Below are 20,237 nucleotides of genomic sequence, written 5' to 3' on the forward strand. Positions count from 1 at the left end.
GCTTGTAGGACTAAATCCTGGTCCAATGACATCCACCGGAGTTTTGTCACTGCATGGCTTCACATGCATGGCATCATAAAATTGACAGTTTGGGGATGGGCTGCTGGGTCACTTGCACATTTCCAAAGTCATAACCTTTATGCAAGTTTTAGTCTAGAGCCAATTTGTTGTGAACAAGTTGCACTGGAAATGAAAGTGTGGGTGTTTGATCGAAAGCCTGAGCTATGCTATGACCACAGCTATGTGCTGCAGCTATGCCCCCAGTTCCACTGTAATTGGGAAGGAAGCTGCTGCTTGAATGACAAAGTGGATGTATGTACCATAAGACATATCCAGACTTTTGTTTCAAAATGTCTAAAAGAGTCCAGATTCTTTCCAATCAAGTGGATTTTATACACTATGTCCAGTAGAAGGATGTAACTCCCATACATAATCAACTGCCAAACTGAGTGACAGTAAAAAAAAAGAATAATCTAATTCCAAAGTTACAAGCTCAACTAGCTATGGAGTTCAGCAAGCTGTCCGATATTGTTACAGCAAAAGCCTACTTGACAACAGCTCTGATTGTCAGTGTAGGGCCACGCACACTTTTACAATTTTCTCTGCTTGTGTCCATTGCAATAATATTTTGACTGTGTGCAGACAGAATGCAAGTACCTGGTTTAAATAATACAGCGGCTGTGCTTTAGTTTTCAGTATTGTGGTCTGCTTTCTGATGTGCATCACATCTTAGGCTAACCTTCTGTATTCAGACAAATACTCTGCCAGCATTTGCAGTGGGAGAGAAACGAAATACAAACCACAAACAACAACAACAAAAGAAAAAAAATAACCAACAACTACAACACTATTTTTGAATCACATACTGATTGACTGCTAGTATCGTACCAAAAAAAGTTGGCAATTTCTCAGTTCATTTAGCATGTGCCCAGATCGGAAACTGTTGGCAAGAAGTAAAGCTATTAGAATGCCAATCACAAAATATTTAGTCTAGCTAAAAAAAAATAAAAATAAAATCCCTACTGCTGACAAAATAGTAACATGTTGTTTGAATCTGCCCCAGTGTAAGTACATACATAGCTAAAAGGAAATAGCTCAACTTCTTCACTGCTACAAAAACTGTCTAGGTCAATTAACTTACTGATAGCCTAGGCATGAAGTTTGTTATATTTACCTTATATGTCATATGCTATGTATTAAAAGCATCAGATATTTTTAAGCCTGTGAAATAAGTGGAGTAGAAGCTGTATTTTCTGCCATAAAGACAAAATACTAATCCCTAGCCAAAGCAAAAGCACACTGCTTTTTACCAGTGCATCGGTCCATTGTATTCAAGGAAAGAAAGCACTTCTAAATAGAAGGACTGACCTAGCACAAACTGTCTTGGGTTGCCACCTGTCTAGGTTTTCCCAGGATTGTCCCTTTTTTGAGGTAGCTGTTCCAAAAAATCTAGAAGTCTTTGCAGGACATTAAAAGTCCCAGTTTTCATCAGTAGAGTCACCTCTCAAGCAGCTGTCAAGTGGATCTCTTCTACCTCCTATTCCTCTCTGATGCTGCTGGTCACCCTCCCTCCTGGCTGTTCCACAGCTCTCCGGCAGCAACCATTAAGCAGCCGCTGCTTCCTACCTGACTAATAAGCTGATGAGGAGAGCAAAAGGAGCTCCAATCAGCAGCTTCACAGCGCCCTGCTCCTCACCATGTAGTGGCTCTTTCTGTTCAGCAGGGCCCCGCTCTGTCTCCTAGAGCCCATTTCCTGTCTCCCACACCCCTTCCCCAGCTCAGAAAGTCCCCCATTTTGTACCTTAGAGGTGGCAGCCCTATGGCTGCCTCGTATTCTGCCTTCCAGTTTGTGAAGCAGTTGTCCCAGGATCAGTATAGCTACTATCAGCCTGATCCGATGCCCAGGAAAATTAATGGAAAGACTCCCATTGCCTTCAGTGAGCACTGGATCAGACCCTATATTTTCTACTGTAACCAAGAGATAATTCAAACCACACCAGAGGTGCAAGTATTAAAGGCCTGATTCTACCCTTGCTTGCCCCTTGTGTAGTCATGTAGACCTGTGATGAATGAAGGCAGGGTGTGTCAGATGCTGCCATTCTGATTTAGTAACATTTTATGCAAACTTTGCACAGAGTTCTATAACTACACCAGGTATAAGCCCTTGTGTGCACTGGAAAGTTGTACCACTTTAACTATAATGATATAGCATAATCCCCTAGTGTAAACACAATTGTATTGGATTAAAGGTGTTTATACTGGTATAGCGATTGCTGTATGGGAAATATGCTGTACTATTATAAGACACTTTGCACCCATATAACTGAGTCCACACTAGGGCTTGTACCAATATAACAATGTTGGCAAAAACAAATCACACTCCCCCCCCAACCATAATGTCTGAGTACATGTGGAGCATGTAGAGTACAGATACTGCCCACTCCCTAGCACAGGTTAAAATAGTGTAGATGGAGAGGCACTGCTTAGGCAAGTTAAGAAACACCTGAACCCTAGGATATGTGCCCTACGTGGGCTCTCTACACACCCAAGCAGTGCCTCCATGTCTGCGTTGCTATTTTTAGTAGTGTAGTGTTCTGCTGTCTCCTCACAGACAGAGCCTTTCCCCTCACCACAGTGAAAGGCTCTGGCAGCTCTACAGATTACAGCATCTAAAGAAGCAGCCTGTATAAAATATATGTATGATATTGTATTTTAATTGTCTTGTCCCTTCGTTACAGATTGTTTCGACATTACTCGACTACATCTACATGTCCTTGTTTATGATGCCTTTTACAAAAGACCTTATACAAAGATAATATTTTTAAAGATAGTGATTAAAAACAAGAGTGCACTGGGTGATAACCAAATATCTTCAGTTAGCCGTAAATGCACACACCATCTCTCTTCCTTCTTCAGATACCAGATTTTACCATTGTTTTGGATATAAAGTTTTAAAATTCAAAACAACAAGAAAAAGTATATTCAGTTTTGCAGAAGCACACTGCATATTGTTTAAATGGTATATTTAACCATGGAGAACATATTCTATAGCACTTTATTCTAACCCGTCCCTTTGGAATCCAAAATTGATGCAAAAGTTTATATAGGACATCTAGGTGCCATTATCCTGAAGGTAATATCTCTATGCAATATTGTAGTGCTTATTTTTTTACCATTTATTGACTACAGCAAGACACTGAAAACCTGCCTATAACTTGCTAGTATAAAAGCTAGGGCTGCCTGGAGATGCATTAATGGTTTTTTTGTTTTGAATGGAACACTCAGATTTTAATGTCTTCCTTTTAATTCTCTCTTTTCTCTCCTCTGAGAGTTGTGTACCGCAAAACATTAGGAAAAAAATGCAAGTGTTACAAAAAAGAGCTCTGAATCAGAGCTGGAGGACTGCAATTGTTGGTAGTGGAAGCCACGTGTAAATGCAGGGCTCAAAAGCTGAACTGAACTATTTGAAGTGTTAGGTAACTTCTGGTCTGGAAGCAGGGAATAGGTAGGTGGCAAGAAAAGATGACTGTCAAAGGGGCATAGGAGGAATTGTGGGAAGGCACTGGAGGACTAGTGGCCCATGAGCATTGTGTTGCAGCACTAGCCTGCATCCACATTACAGAGTGGTCGTGCTAGCAACTAATAAATTGTGCTCGCTTTGGCACTGTTGCACATGAGTGAGGGGACTGCGTGTGCAGACAGGTTGAAAACAACAGGAACAATCTAGCTATAAAATGAGTTAACTTTGCAGTGAAGACAAGACCAAAAGATATACCATCTTTTCCTCCAGGAACAGAACCTATTAAATCCATGGAAATTGTGCTGCATTCTGCAAGAATCAGACCCATTTTTTCAGGTAGTACTGGGTTTTTTTTGTAATTTTTAAACTGAATATCTGAATGGAGACTCTGTACTCAATGCTGAGTTTCAGTACCAGACAATGAGGGCATCAAAATAAGTCTCACTGCCAGCCCTGCTGGGATATGAGCTGCGTGAGTGATTCTCCAAGTTTAACGAACTAAGCCATGTTTCTCTCTCCTCTCTCTTTGCTGATGAGGCTAAATCCCATGTTGTCCTTAACATGACAAGGAAAATAAAATAATATAAAATATAGACCAGCTTTGTGGAGGCTGGTAGATCATTACTATGAATTCTCCAATCCATACAATACCAGGATCTGACACTATTTAATCAGAAATCAGCTTGATACTGTTCTGCTTTGATACTACGGTGTTTAAATTCTAGCAATACATAAACATTAGCAATACCATCCATCATAAATAGAGCATTTGCTAGCAGAATGTGGACTCAGCTATTGGTGCAGCTATTACATCAATCTTTAGCAAAGGAATCAAACTAAAGTTTGTTCAGAAAATACTCTGAGGAATAAGAAGAGAATAACTATAGTCACATTTATTATTTCTTGTCCTCTCCCAACTCTTTCCTATTAACTTCAAGTATGTGTTTCTGCCTTGGTTTCTCTCCGACACACCAAGTCCTCCCCCCTGCCCCCATCCTGTCGAGATATGCCAAAGGCAAGGAAGTTCTGTGCATCCAAGCACAGCCTCTGCTATTTTATAACTCGTTACTCTAACCTTTTCTCACTGTTCTGCAGTTTGTGGCTGTTTGCTTTTATTACCTTTAATTAGGGCTGACTAGTCTAGAAAGTCCTGGGCTTGGAGTTTCTGATATTACAGTTACCTTGTTTGCTCTCTCTGCCTTTTGTTCCAACTCTTCCCCTTACTGCTACTTACTCAAAGGGGTCACTGGGGTCAGACCTCTGGAGCTCTGGAGGAATCGGTATTCTTTTGTAGTACATTTCCCAGTCGAAGGCTCCTCGCATGGCATCCCCCGCCTGTGCCTCGTAGCCAAAGTGATTGTGGTCAATGACATCGATCATGGGACACACAATGGTTTTGTGGTTTAGTGCAATCTGGTCTGAAAGATGAAAGCAGAAAAGAGGAAATGACATGTCTACTCAAGCCATCTATCTTATTACTGCAAAGTGAATCCCACAGGTTTTTTGAAGTTCGAAGATTGCCTGCTTAGTTCCCTATGGCCCCCCAAATCATTTCACTTTTCAAATCTGCATCAGGCCTTTATCTAAAGTGGACTTAATGCAGTTGGGCAGTGATTAGATGCAATTACAATTCTTTCAAGCGAGTCACATCCCAGTGAGACTCAGAGAAGTCCAGTCATCTATATCTCTGTCACTTTGCTTCTCTGATCTGTCCCCAATCTGTCACCAAAGGAACCAGCCAGCAAGCAAAATGTAAAAACGCTACCTGTTTAGTGTGAAGTCAGTGCAGCAGGAACTTGAAGAGGAAATGCTCGCCTATTTATTTGTGTTTCAATGTATGAATACTGGACTTTGCAGTAATTCAGCATCTGCTGTCATGGCATTTTGGTGTGCATCAGCTTTTAATTCAAACACCAAAAATTAAAGGTGAACTCCAAAGCCAGAAGCAAATAACGTGCAAAAAATATTGCTCATTTCTCTGAGGAATGAAGAAGCCCCAACGTGTTTTTTTCTCTCCCTCTCTGAGAAACGTCAGTGTGAGACTCAACTTCCCACCTTTCCTCATTTGAGGTTTGGGAAAGGGCCAGCTCTGAGATGACCAGTAGTGTGAAATGGTTATTTCTGGAAGTTTAGTACTCTTTTCAGACTTAAATCTCTAATGGTGAAATACATTTAAAACATGTTAATTCTCTCACATAAATCTGGAGGCCTCCCCCAGAAAGCTGTAATGAGATTTCTTATTACCAGGACTAGGTCAGCTCCCAGACAACTGCACTGGGCAGCACAGTATGGGGAGGAGGTGGGCACCCCTCAGGGGTGAAAAAACAGGTTCAGGATTATTTAGAAAAGCTGGACATGCACAAGTCCATGGGGCTAGATGCAATGCATCCAAAAGTGCTGAGGGAGTTGTCTGATGCAATTGCAGAACCATTGACCATTATCTTTGAAAACTCATGGTGATTGGGGGAGGTCCTGGACAATTGGAAAAAGGCAAACATAGTGCACATCTTTAAAAAGAGGAAGGAGGAGGATCCGGGGAACTACAGACTAGTCAGCCTCACTTCAGTCCCTGGAAAAAAAATCATGGAGCAGGTCCTCAAGGAATCCATTTTGAAGCACTTGGAGGAGAGGTAGGTGACTGGAAACAGTCAGCATGGATTCACCAAGGGCAAGTCATGCCTGACCAACCTGATTGCATTCTATGATGAGATAACTGGCTCTGTGGATGTAGGGAAAGCAGTGGATGTGATATACCTTGATTTTAGCAAAGCTTTTGATATGGTCTCCCATAGTATTCCTGTAAGCAAGTTACAGAAGTATGGGTTGGTTGGATGAATGGATTATGAGACGGAAAGAAAGCTGTCTAGATCATCAGGCTCAATCATCAATAACTTGATGTCTAGTTGGCAGGCGGTATCAAGAGGAGTGCCTCAAGGGTCGGTCTCAGGGTCAGTTTTGTTCAACATATTCATTAATGATCTGGAGGATGGGGTGGCTTGAACCCTCAGCAAGATTGCGGATGACACTAAACTGGAGGGAGTGGTAGATATGCTGGAGGGTGGGGATAACATACAGAGTGACCTAGACAAATTGGAGGATTGGGCCAAAGGAAATCTGATGAGGTTCAACAAGGAGAAGTGCAGAGTCCTGCATTTAAGATGGAGAAATCCCATGCACTGCTACAGACTGGGGACTGACTGGCAAGGCAGCTGTTCTGCAGAAAAGGACCGGGAGTTACAGTGGACAAGAAGCTGGATATGCCTTGTTGTCAAATAGGCTAACGGAATATTGGGCTGCATTAGTAACAGCATTGCCAGCAGATTGAGGAAAATGATTATTCCCCTCTGTTTGGCACTGGTGAGGCCACATTTGGAGCATTGTTCCAGTTTTGGGCCCCCCACCACAGAAAGGATGTGGACAAATTGGAGAGTCCAGCAGTGGGCAACAAAAATGATTTGGGGGTTGGGGCACATGACTTATGAGGAAAGGCTGAGGGAACTAGGCTTGTTTAATCTGCAGAAGAGAAGAGTGAGGGGGGAATTTGATAGTGGCCTTCAGCTGCCTGAAGGAGGGTTCCGGGGAGGAGGAGCTAGGCTTTTCTCAATGGAGGCAGATGACAGAACTAGGAGCAATGGTCTCAAGTTGCAGTGGGGGAGGTCTAGGTTGGCTATTAGGAAAAACTTTTTCTGTAGGAGGATTTAGTTGGGGTTGATCCTGCTTTGAGCAGGGATTGGACTACATGACCTCCGGAGGTCCCTCTCAACCCTAATATTCGTTGATTCTATGACATTGTCACTTTTAGTACTTGCACTGACTAGTGCACCAGGTAGTATTATACTTAGTTTTAAAAATGACATAATGGTGGTAACTATCTCTTTTCAACGGCAGTCCTAGCAACAACCGTGGGATTCGGATACTTTGGCCCTGATGCTCTCCTCTAGTTCCACAGATGGAGGGAAGCTAAAGAGCATAGGTTTGAGGGTATTGGGCTAAAGGTAGAGAGGTGGCTTCATAGCATGAGCCTATCCCTTCCTGGGTCCTGCAGAAGCCTCTACCTGCAAACAGATGGCAGGACTGGAGCCCTGTGAGTCAGAAAGAGGCACATATAGGCATAGAGAGAACTGGGTTAGAGTGGTGCTCTCACTCTCCATAGCATCATCTTCCTTCAAACCTGCAATATTGTTGAGTGTTGCACTGATCTATAGAATCCATTCCTCCTTCAAGGGCATTGTAACAGGCTGGCTTGCCCCTCTAATGACCAGTTGCCTGGAAGTGGCCTACCCCATACAAGTAGCTCTGCCTGCCACACCTGAGATGAAGTGTAGAGTGTAATTAGTAGAACCAATTGGATAAGGAGGAGTTGATTCTCCTGTAAACAGGAACAGGAAATTTCAGAGAATTGGGGGGACGGAGAGAGTAAGAAAGAAACATTACGAAGATTGCTAGGAGTTAGTAGGCTCCAGCAGGAAACCCTGAGTCTTCAGGAGAAAAAACTCCAGGGATTCAGGAGGGAAAGACTCCAGTGGGAAAGAGTGTTTCAGAAAGTTGCTGAAGATTTGAAGACTTTTCTTTTGGGATTGATTTTGTTATGTTAATAAATTCAGTTTAAAGGAAGGGTGTGTTGCACCAGAGAAAAAAAGTTTGTCTGGTAGTTTCAGGGGCCCTGAGCTGAAGAAAAGTGGGGAAACCAAGGCAGGACTGCTGCAGAGTGACTTCAAGCCACAAAGAGGTGCTCAGGAGGCAGCCAGTTCATTTTCAGGGATCTTTCAGGGCAGAAAACACACGGCAGTGTGACTCGAGGGAACCATGTTATCGTGTGTGCGTATGAGGAAGTACTGATCCTCTGTTCAAATTCATCAGCCTTCTGCTGATGGGCCAAGAGTAACTGCATATTTTGCATCCAACTAACTGGGTTTCTGCCCACGAAAGCTTATGCCCAAATAAATTTGTTAGTCTTTAAAGTGCCATAGGACTCTTGCCTGTTTTGCATATTTTCTCTCTCTTTCTTACACACAAACGCATGCACAAGCGCACACACACACGGACACAGAGGTACTGTAATGACCACTGAGCTAAGGTTGAAATCCAGTATAACTCCCTTTCCAACTGTTCAAAACACACTCACAAATTCCTTTTGGTCAGAAAATTTCTCCGTTTTTGCCCAGTGGCCATTTCTTTCGAAAAGTTTAAACAAAGTCTGTTCATTTTTAAATTGTGCATTTAAAAAAACCAAAACCAAAACCAAAAAGTGTATATGCCAATAATCAGAACATTTAATTGTTGCCATACAGCTGCTGTGATGACAGATAAGGCCTGGTCTATACGAGAACACTGCATTTCTTTAAATAAAGATACAAGGTGGGTGAGGTAATATCTTTTATCGGACCAACTCTGTTGCTGAGAAACAATCTTTTGAGCCACACAGAGCTCTTCGTCAGGTCAGAAGAACTCTGTGGCTTGAAAGCTCGTCTCTCTCATCAACTGGAGTTGGTCCAATAAAAGATACTACTTCAACCTCCTTGTCTCTCATGTCCTGGGACTGACATGGCTACAAATACACTGCATTAATTAAAGGTGTGACTTTGAACTCATCTGGTTAAACCACAGCAAACACTGATTTCAGTGTAAGAATGGCTTATTTCCGATTAGTGTAAATCAGTTAGGAATCAGTTTACTCTCACCCCAAAGGAGTCACTCTTATTTTGTTTTAAGAGTGTCCATACATGGGGCTTGCACTAGTTAAAACACAGTTTGAGTTAAACTGTTGCAGCTTTCTCATGTCAAAAAGATTAAATTATTATTTTCTCAGCCCTAATATTTGAGAGATCTCAACCAGAGGAAATGTTCAGAAAGAGGGGCAGGCTGATAAACACAGAAAGCCTTCACACTAGAACAGAGCTGAGTTTATCTCACTGTGAGGACTTTTCAACATGCTTTACAGATCTAATCAGACATAATAAGGGCAGCCTAGATTGCACTGTGGATGCAGCATCAGAGCAGTAAGTGCCAAATGTGCCATCTGCTTCAGCAGAGTTTCATCTAGTATTACTCAATAAATGAAGGACGTGTTGAAAGAGCTACGAGCTGGACCCTTTGGTAAAAACTTACAAGTAGGTATTTAGACCCACTGCCAATAAAGGGCCAGATGCTGCTCCCATTTAAGCCACTAAAATGTTGTCATTTTCTTCAAAGAGAGTAAGACTGGATCTGGAAATGGTTAATTTCTCCCTTTAGGAAGGCAGAGTGCAGGCTGCCCTTGAAACATTTTTTTTTTGTTCATCTTGTGTCTGCCCTTTGCTTTATTTTCTATTGCAAGTTCCAGGTCTAATAGATGAGCATTGAGCCTCAGTGTTTCTCAGTCCTAAATGTTAGAATGGTCCTTGCTGACTCACTGGATGCTATTTCCATTGGACCTGACATCTAAGGAGAGGGGGACTGGATCCCAGGGCCTTGCCTCCTGTTTTAGTTTCCCTTAGAAAGGAGCCGACTGTGGCCAGAAGATGACAGCTGTCATCCGTCTCCTAACACCTGACTGTAACCCAGAGCTTCTCATTTGTCTGTGTGTTTGCCTGAGGAAACTGTCTGTGATTAAGCTGAGATTGTTTTGAGGGTAACCCAGTTAAAAACTTTTTTCTCCTCAGAGAAGGGTTATGAAGAAAAGCTGGGTTTGTAACTTTCAATTTTCCAGCACACTGAAGTTAGCAAAATAGAAGGTTTACATCACATCTGTGGTTACTAAAAAGTTAGAGTTAGAGACCTAAAGATTTTTGCACTACTTGAGGGCTGCACTGAGTCACATCCCGTTAACCCTTCAACCCCAACAGCAGGCAGAAGACTTCCATTGTACTATATAAAGGTGAGCACAATCAGCGGTTTCAGCAGCGACCTGACAGCGTAGCTTGTGGAAGTCTATTGGTCTCTCTGCTCCTTCACACCACCAGCAATCTGGATTTTAAGTGAAGATGGTGGTGGTGTTTAAAAAAGAGGTTAATGCTGATACTGTGAATAAGGAAAAAAGATAACTAGGAGTAGACTGGAGGGGTAATTTGGGTACCCTAGTCAGAAAGGATATAGACTTAAATTTTGTAGATTATGTTGGGATATTTAGGTAGACTAGTTATTGGCCTTTTGGGTCATATTGCATAGTTCAGAAACAACTAAGCATTTTGCTGCTTGAATATGTTTAATCAGCATATTTTGCCACTAAACCAGTTCCAACTGCAAAATTCAAGACATAATGACCACTCACTGATGAAAGGCTAAACTGCCATCCTTATGAGAGATTCTTTTAATGAACAAAAGAAAAAGATTTTTTGTCTGTACTAAAGGAAGGAAGCATTCATCTTTGTCAGGAGGGGGTAAGTAGTCAGATGTGTAGGGAAGGGAGCATTGTTTCCTGACTTAAATCCTAGACTACTTACAATTGTTTCTTTCCAATGCCTTTGACTAATAGAGCTTTGGCTGGTTCTAGCTAGAATCTAGCTATTGCACAGCAGTCAATAGCAAATCATCCTTTCTGAGCTTCCTATTGTGAATGCAGTTGTTACTGGCTTTAACTCCAAAATCTGTGATATATTTACAAGAAAAGCTGATTTAGTGGAATGTGGAAGACTAAGGAGGAGTACAATAGCTGCAAACCAAACATTCCTTAACGCTCTTAGGTTTACAGTACATTCTTTACCTAGTACTAGACTTAGAGGTCTCTTATTAAAAAAGAAATTAAACTAAGGGAGAGCTGAACTATATTTCAGAAGTTATACTAGTTATCCATGGTATAAAGAAGTTCAGATTCCTGTGTTTTTCCAGATAAACAAGCTCTTTCTTATACTGACTTTCCAATTTCCAGATAAACAGCATATACATCTGTCAAATTATGCCTGAGAAATTCAGTGGTGTATATTTAGGTCTACAAATCTTATGCGGCGCTTGGGATATCAGAATTGTCACAGGTCACCTGCAGTACAGTTCTAACTTTTTATTATAGAGCAAGGATCTGCTTATTTTGGGGCACAAGTTTGATTCTTGGTACTATACTATATGTTCTGGTTTGAATGGCCAATTAATGTTCAAGCACTTACTAAGCAAGGGAGGCAGCCAATTCACGTTGACTTCACAATGGGAGTCCAGGAAAGTCAAGACTTCTCCTTTAGCCATTGAGGCTCCTAGCAGTCTGGTCCGAATCAGCCCTTCTCGTTTCTTGGTGCGCACAATTCTCACTTTGGCAAAACGAGCCATGTATTCCTCCAACTTCTCTTTCAAGTGTTCTGGAAAGGACGGGAAAAAAAGGTGGAGATGTCAGCCGTGGAGGGTCTGTGAAAACATGCAAACAACAGATACCACTCTAGAAGCACTCTAGAAGTGCCCTTTTATTTTTTGTAATTTCAAATCCTTCTGTATCTGCTGGAAACCCTTTCTGAGAAGGTTCATAAACTGCAAATGATCTTTGTTCTAACACAAAGAGGAAGCCACTTACATTCTAGACCTTTTACTGCTTCATAGCTGCTACTGGCAAGCTGCCATCCACCATATAATCACAGCCAAAACAACTGCAGGATGTTCACCCATTCTCTGGTTCCTGCAGCCCAAGGCCAGATGATCATCCTAACATATGGTTTTACAAACAATGTCTTTTCCAAGCAGGCTTCACACTTCTATTAATTATGCAAGACGATGCATGGAAAGCAATTTTTAAAAATTAAGTGTAAAATCAGCATGACTAAGTTGTTTTTATGAGCATGGAAGGGCAAATAAACTTGCAAGTGGCAACTGGCTAGCAGCTTGAAGCAAATGGATGGCTGACTTGCAAATAAATTAAGCTGCAGAAGCATAGCAGTGATAGATTCTGTACTATTCTGTCTGTATACTTTGATTGTGTGTGCATCATGGAACAGTGCATTTAGAATATATTGTCTTCTAATTAAAAAACAAACAATAGTGAAGTCACCTCCTACACTTTTGCCTCTTCATAAATAAATTACTGAAAATACTACAATAGGAAAAATAATCCAGTGCCTATGATGAAACACTTAATTGTCAGGTTCATTCCTGTTCTGAATAAATTCAGTAATTATTTTGCAGGGAAAAGAAGAGGGAAAGGCTTGGTCTCTGATACTTGGAAACTTATGACATGCTGTATTTACTGATGCTAGTGAATACAAGCTAATGCTTATAAAAATGATTATAAGGTTATAATTGTCTCTCTCAGTTATTCTGTGCAATTTGCACTTCCTTTGGAATGTTGCTGTTGTTCCCAATAGAAACCAGGAGCTTTGGAGCAGGCCCTGTATTATTACAGATTTTAGTAAATTTGTCATCAAATAGGATTTTCTTTGTTTTGGCCTTATGCAGATATTAAAGGCCTATTATTTAGCACTGACCTCAAAATCTGAGGACATTTCCTACTGTTTGAAGAAGTCTACATTGTCATGTACAGGCAGGGTAACTGCATGCACAAAGGGGCAATTAGCTTCACAGTCATCTTCTTTGAGCTCCATTAGAAGGTAAACAAAATTTGCAGAAGCACTTTCTCCAGCAATCTTGTTGGAGATAATGTACATATCTCCTTTAAGTAATCCATCACCAGGCTTCTATAACAAAAGGTCTATGGATATTTCCAGTCAAAACCACTTTTTGAGGGGTTTATAATATACTCTTTACAGTTTGCTTTAGGCATGTAGGATTTAATCTGAAGAATAGATACTTTACCAGATGTGGAATAATAAAGTTTGGGTTTTTGTTTTGTTTTTTTAAATTCCTTACGCTCTACGAGGAATAAACTAGGGACTTCTGAAAAATGAATTTTTTTTCAGATGTTTCTTTTCCTTTGAACCTCTGTTTTTTGGTAACTAGTGCAGCTGAATTAACATTGGAATATCAGCTACAACAAATCTTGATCTTTTTATTCTGCTAATTTTTATGGTGGAAAATGCTCTTAGCATCGAACGACATTACTATCTCAGTTTGGTAACCATACAGCATTCAGAAGACCATCTTGTTCTTCAACAAGTGCTGTTTTGCAGAACAGCTACAGCAATAGCAGAAGCATTAACAAAAAGCATTAGCAAAAGCATGTCCTTTCCATTAAGCTTTGGTTAGATATGAACATCATTCCTGGCTTTTAGGTACTAAGCCCCACCTGTATGGTCACAATTCAGTGTGGCAAATATTCAGTAAACCTGGTACCACTAGGAGACTCCTGGTGGACTCTGGTGGTTGCATTACACCTGAGTACACCAGAGTCCTTCCTGCCCTACAACACAAGCAGCAGAGAGATAAGAGACAGAGCAGGAAATACAGGTGTCTGGTGGAGCTAGCCCCACTGAAGCAAAGTAAACTGCTGTCTGCACATACTCCCTGCTGTCTCTGTTTTTGTTTTTTAAGTGTCACAAGTTGTCGGTGGGGACTTCTGAGTCTCAGTGCCTGGAAGGAAGACTTGTGACTCTGGGGATGAGTTGTCTAACCTGGAGGGGTAGAAGAGGGGTGTGTGCATTCTGAGCTTAAGACTGTTGGGTTGAGACCATTCAAAGTTGAGGGGGTAGTTCTGAACTATGAAGAGGATAACTAGGAAAAGGAGAAGTTCATAGCCTGGAATCATTGGATTGTAGGTGTTTCTGAGCAGATGGAGATTTGAGTTGGAGGGTGCCGAGTGGGGTGGAGCAGTGCTGAATTAGCAGGAGAATGGGTCAAATAGTGAATGAAGCAGTGAGCAAACTCTGCATGAGGGAGGAAGGGGTGAGATGGTGGGATAAGATCTATGTTGGAGGGGAAGGAGGCTGGTGCTAGAGGAGGATAATAAATGGACTGGAAGAGGGATACATACTGTTTTCTTCCTTCCTGTCCTTGATTTTAAAGAGCCCCAGATTTTCATTCTGAAAGGAAAGTGTCCTGTCCCCTCCCCCCACTTTGCCACCCCACTTCCTGCACACCTACTAAAATGTTTCCCTGTGAGAAACCCTAACCCCATTATCTCAATTTTTCCACTTTGAAAGTATGATCAGCCTGCATTCTTAGGAGCAGGGAGGTGTGCAGATTGTTACCTACATCCACACGACTTATCTTGGGCACCTGCTGCCACTAATCACATCTCTGGCAATATTCTCTTCACCTGCTTAGAGGTGCACACACATGATTTGTCAGCAAAACCACCTGGGTTCAGCATCATGACTCCTAGATTCAAAGTTATCCTTGGATCATTTTGTTTCCACTTGTAAGATCCCTTAAAGTGTATATTTACCCAACTCCTTCGTTGGCTTTTATGAGCTCTTTTCATACTTATTCCTTGAGCAGAAGAATACAGAAAAAGGAAATAATACCTAAGAACAAAGGCACACCCATGCCTTACTGTAGGGTAAGAAAAGTAAAAAGCTAAAATTTTTCTCTGTCATAATTTGGATCACCCGGTAGTATTAAGAAGTAAAACAGCTTTAATGCTACTGAGAACTGCAAATTTCCATGGTAAATCAAGCCAAAGTTGGTACAGTGCATCTGTGAAATTGTACCATGGTCACTTCACCCCTCCCCTCATTTCCACCTACAAGAGTCTAGTTAATTTGTTATGGATTATTTTTGTATTCTACTAGTGCCTAGAAGATCCTAGACTGGGGTTGAGTCCCATTGTTAGGTACCGTAAAGACAAGTAGACAGTCCTGGCCCCAGAGTGCTCCCAATCTACATGTCAGACTGGATCAAGTAGACATGGTAGGGATAACATTAAAAATGAGGTAACAATAAGATAAACAGAGCAGCTGTTAGACTCATCTTATTCCTAAATGGATTAACAATCTCCATTTCAGGACAATGTAGAACGAACACCTCCTCTTTAATTGTCACGACTGTGCTAGTACGTAGTGCAAGCAAGTAAATTGTTCATAAGTATGACCATCACAGGGAAGAAAAGGAAAAGAGAGAAAGGGCTGTTGGGATTTGGAATGAGAGAAAGGAAGACTAAGGCATTCTTTCTTTGTCCCCTGTAGGGTCCTGCTTTTATTCCTCTGAGTTTAAACAATTTTTTTCTTTTGATTTATCCCAAAATTGTCTCTTGCCTTGGTTAAGTAGAAAATAGAAACCCAGTACAGAGGAGTTCATTCCATTCCCCGTGTTTTGGTAAACCAGGATGTCCCAAACTTTTAAGAGGTGAGCCTACTTCAGGAAAATGAAACCAATCACATCCTTCCTGCAATGCTGCCATGTCTTGTTAGTGGCCTAACATCTTAATTTAGACACCTTCCATCCACCATCCTCCCCAAAACCCCCATTGGGAAACATTGGGAAACGCTGATACAGCTCTTCGTATTATGTAACGCTTCAGTGTAGACACTACTTTATGCTAAAAAAAGGTGTGTTCTCCCATCAGCATAGACAATCCACCTCTCAGAGGTGGCAGTGAGGTCGACAGAAGAATTCTTCCATTGATCTAGCACCACCAACATGGGGACTTAGGTTGGCTTAATTACACCACTCTGGGGTGTGGATTTTTCACACCTCTGAGCAATAGTTATGCTGATCTGATTTTCTAGTGTATACCAGGCCTAGGCCAACAAAATTCTTCTGACAACCTAGCACTGTCTACAGGGTTAGGTTGGCACAGCTACGTCTCTCAGTCCGCACCCCTGAGAGATGCAGTTTTGACAATATAAGTTCCCAGTGTAGACCAGCCCTATGATACTTTTTCTTTCTTACCTCATTTGCTAAGCAGTGAAAATGTTGATATTTATAGGATCTTCACTGACATCAGCACTAGCACCCATTGGAATGAATAGGGCACGTCATAACTCAGAGCTACTGTTTCAGGCTCCCTGAAAATTCGGTCAGGCAGTTCTTGATCAGCTGTGCTCTTCATATTTTGAGGATTTTTTTCACAGCCATAACAGAGACTTAAAGTGAAAGCTGAGACTTGAGAGATCTCCACAGAGAGATTCCCATTCCCCCAACTAGACCTTCATGCGTACCAGGGGGTATGTCCCACACTTTGCGAAACACTGTGTTAAATAATTCAGAACATCTTTGAATGTCAGGATTTAGTTTCCTTAAGTTAGCTTTATCTTTTTGAATTAGCCCATTTCTTGCCCTGTGACTGAATGTTTTTTTTTTAGGATTTTAGCATGATACAAGGACCACAGAAGAGCCAACTATACAAACATTTATGCTGTTTACAAAGCATTCTAGTACAGTTTCACTCAGATTTATACATACAAAGTAACCCTACTTACTCAGGAAGTACTAAATGTCAGAGAATACTCATTTTTAAAGAGATCAGTTTGACTGATGCCATCAAAACACTGGAGCCCTTGAAAAACTGAGAAAATCATTGATTACTAAAGACATGTAAAATGTCCCAACCAGTGGTTTTCAACCTTTTTTCTTCTGCAGACTCCTAAACATTTTCAAATGGAAGTGTGGATCCCTTTGGAAACTTAGACAGTCTGCAGACTGCCAGGGTTCCACAGACCACAAGTTGAAAAGCACTGGGCTAGACTGATTAACCCCGAGCAAATTAGGAAATTAAATCTACATAAGCAATATTCTAATCATAAATATTGACACAGAAGAAGAAAGTATCAGCAACTACATCTAATATATCTCTAATCTTGAGGTTTAGCAAAGATGGACAAGTGGAATATTTAGCACGTCATTCACAATTGCTTTACTACAAAAGTTGCATGCAGAACCCAGTTTCAACAATCTACTATAATATGATTTAGAGAGTGAAGATTTTGCAAAACAAAAAAAATCAGGGTCCACAGATGATAATCCTCCTCAAGTTATATCAGTATGAAAGTGCTTCCATACTGCATTTCCATTTTAAACATATGTCTCGGGACACTCAGTTCCATTCCTGCCAATCTCAGGCACATAATGAGACCTAACACAACAGATGGTCCCTCTGGGCAACTGCCCCAAAATTTTCTAAGGTTATATAAATGCTAAAAATAAAGACTTGACAGTCACTCACCAACATATAAGCAACCAATACACTTCTCAGTGTTGGCATCATTGTGGATGAAGACCCTTGAGAAATCATGCTGCTGTTTCTGTAAGAGCAGAGCTTTGTGGTTTGTTTTTAAGAGTCGCCCCCACATAAAGCACATCCCAGCCTAATGGTCATGAAGGTGTAGATCACTCTGACAAGGTCAGTGTCAAGAAGAAAGGCAAAACTGTAAAAGCCCCCTTGCTTAAGAGAATAATTAAAAACTAGAAAGGACAAGCATTTGAGGATATGCTGTAGGGAATAACCCTGTCCTAGCAAGATCTAGTACGTGTTTTCTGTTACTAATTTCTATGATCTTTGGCTTTTAACATCACATTTCTCCATAATATCAAAATAAACTGTCCCTTTACCACAAAACTCCAGTCTGAGTTTCCCTTCATAGGGAAGGGTGGTGGGGTGGTGGAGGGGAATATCTGATTTTTACCACACACACATATCTTAATTTAATTTTTATCACCAGCCTGATGGGTTATTCTATTGCTGTAGATATCATTTTCTGAGAAAACTTCCTGTATGCACATGACCTCTGCATTATCTATACACATTGAGAAGCCGGTAAGCTGCATCTCCAAACATACACACATCCTTCAGTGTCATAGTGAAACCATAATTTCAGGAGAAATTCTGTAAAGAAATTACAGTGTGATGTGCAAAATAGCAAACAAAATGAAATGAAAGGCCTTTAAATCTCCGGGAGAAAACACATTCAGGCCATTTATTGCCAGTGGAATCAGTTCAAGCAAGCTTGCCATGACAATAAAACACTGAGGTAGGATGGCTTCATTTATATGCAGTGATATTACATAAATTTCACTTTCAGAGGCAGGCATGAGAGAGAAGCTAGTATTTAAATTCTTCACTGAACAATAAATGGGGCAGCTCAGATGTAAAAAAAGTCAGCACTCCTGTCACTAAAAATAGGAGGAAGATGCCTAATTAGGTAATTTAAAAAGAAAAGATATCATTCTTTCTTTCACACTGTTGATTAAATGAGGTAATAAATCATATGTCTGATACATGCCAGGCATCTGCCAGGGCAGGAGTTGGCGCAGAAGGTGACAAATAAAGAATCATGCAGGAGCAAGAGTTTTATAGGCTGTCACTGGAATGACAAGTGATGATAAAGGGCAGCATTATGTCTCCACTGCTGATAGTCTATAAACAAATTCTCTATTGTAATTCTTTTGTGTGGCCTCTTTATCTTCATTTAAAGCCTGGAGGAGTTTTTCTAAAAGAGCAGCTAAGAGAAAATTGTTTTGTCCTAATAATTAAAAGTCTGCTCAAGCAGAATACCCAATTGCTAATTCAGTGTCCAAAAGTATAAACTTTGAATTGATAGGGATGACATACGAGGATTTTTTTTTTTTAAATTGAATAGTTTATCCCTCTTTTTCATGTGACTAAAAAGTATATGCTTTCTACTGATGCTTCCTGTTGGCAAATGTTCTAGGTGAATAGAACCTTCTTTATCAAGACCCCCTACATTTCCCAGGAAGTGCATGGAGAGGTTTTAGAGAAGACACTAATCATAGATCTTACTGAGCCATGGACTGAGTACATTCTTCTGTCCCAAACTTTGGGATTGGTGTGGCTACAGTGCAGATATAGGTTGCAGCCGAGAAAAGTAAAGATGCTATAGAGACACTTGAGAAATTAAGCCCCCTAGCTCTGCAGATTCTGGCCAGTCACACAAGTGGTATCTTGTCTGTGATCTAACTCAACTTCTCCCCCCCCCACCAAACCTCTCTCAAAGATAGCACAGCCAGCTCCCACATTTCCTGTCATGGTATTATTGACAACTGGGTCGCTAGCAGTGTTCTTTAACTCACCTGAGGGCAGCCACAGAGTTTGGAGGATTATTTAATGTTCCTTTGAACACCATTATCTAAATCTGTTTTTATGTTGATTTCATTTTAGTTAGAGGAGTAAAATTTTAACTGATTTGACATTGTCTGGCTGTGTTAAATGCATGTAGAATCAGTGCTATAAAGCTTATATATATACACACACACCACCTACTCCCCTCTACACAGAGGAGCATTTTGGGGGACATGCAGGGACATGACTGAGTGTGTGGTGCTCTGCTGATTTTGGGTCAGAAAAATAACCCCTAGAGGACTTTTCCAGTAAATGTAAATTAGAGGAATCATAGGACTGCTCTAACCTGTATAGAGGATTGGTTCACTTCCTTGCCAGTCCTAGGATCTGTGGCGGCAGAAAGTTGCCTTGAAGCCACCTTTTCCTCCTCAATGAGTGGCAGAGACTGTGAGCAGTGCAGTTAAAGATGGAGTTCAATACACCTAGTAAGGAGTGCATACCCATTTGCTTAATTTATTGAGCTCCCATTGCTGAAAGAGGAACCGGAATACTGTAAAAACATAATAAAATAGCTAAAATCCTGTTTCACAAGCCACAGTTAGACACAGAAATCAACAAATGTTCATTACATTTTATACCCTTTTAGAAAAGGTTACAAAGAGAACATAAGCCTTTCTTCACTGAAAGTTTAATGTCATCCCTCTAATGAGAAACCTTGCTATTTTGTACTACCCATTTCTGCTTATTGGGCTGACTGGCATTCTTGTTTCACTGGTGTTCATGATTGACAGTGAAGTATATCCCCAAAGACAGAGTGATGGGAAGAGAAATACTTGGAAAAATGGATTTAGCTTGCTCTTTGTTACAGTAACTTAGCAACTTTCAGGCATATTATACTTTAATATATACCCT

General features: G+C 40.9%; 1 protein-coding gene across 2 annotated transcripts in view; it reads right to left on the bottom strand.

The window, feature by feature from the left end:
• GALNTL6 (polypeptide N-acetylgalactosaminyltransferase like 6) overlaps positions 1 to 20,237 on the bottom strand; it is an 834,312-nt gene that overhangs the window by 101,500 nt on the left and 712,575 nt on the right. For both annotated transcript variants that reach the window (XM_067551729.1, XM_067551730.1), the window contains 2 exons: positions 11,599 to 11,784; positions 4,755 to 4,938 (listed from right to left, as the gene is read on the bottom strand). In XM_067551729.1, coding sequence (XP_067407830.1) covers positions 4,755 to 4,938; positions 11,599 to 11,784 — 370 coding nt within the window. The remainder of the gene's footprint in view (positions 1 to 4,754; positions 4,939 to 11,598; positions 11,785 to 20,237) is intronic.

This window comes from Emydura macquarii, unplaced genomic scaffold (assembly GCF_026122565.2).
Source record: "Emydura macquarii macquarii isolate MOO-44397 ecotype Brisbane River unplaced genomic scaffold, CSIRO-AGI_Emac_v2 contig_1363, whole genome shotgun sequence".
NCBI classification, from domain to species: domain Eukaryota; kingdom Metazoa; phylum Chordata; order Testudines; family Chelidae; genus Emydura; species Emydura macquarii.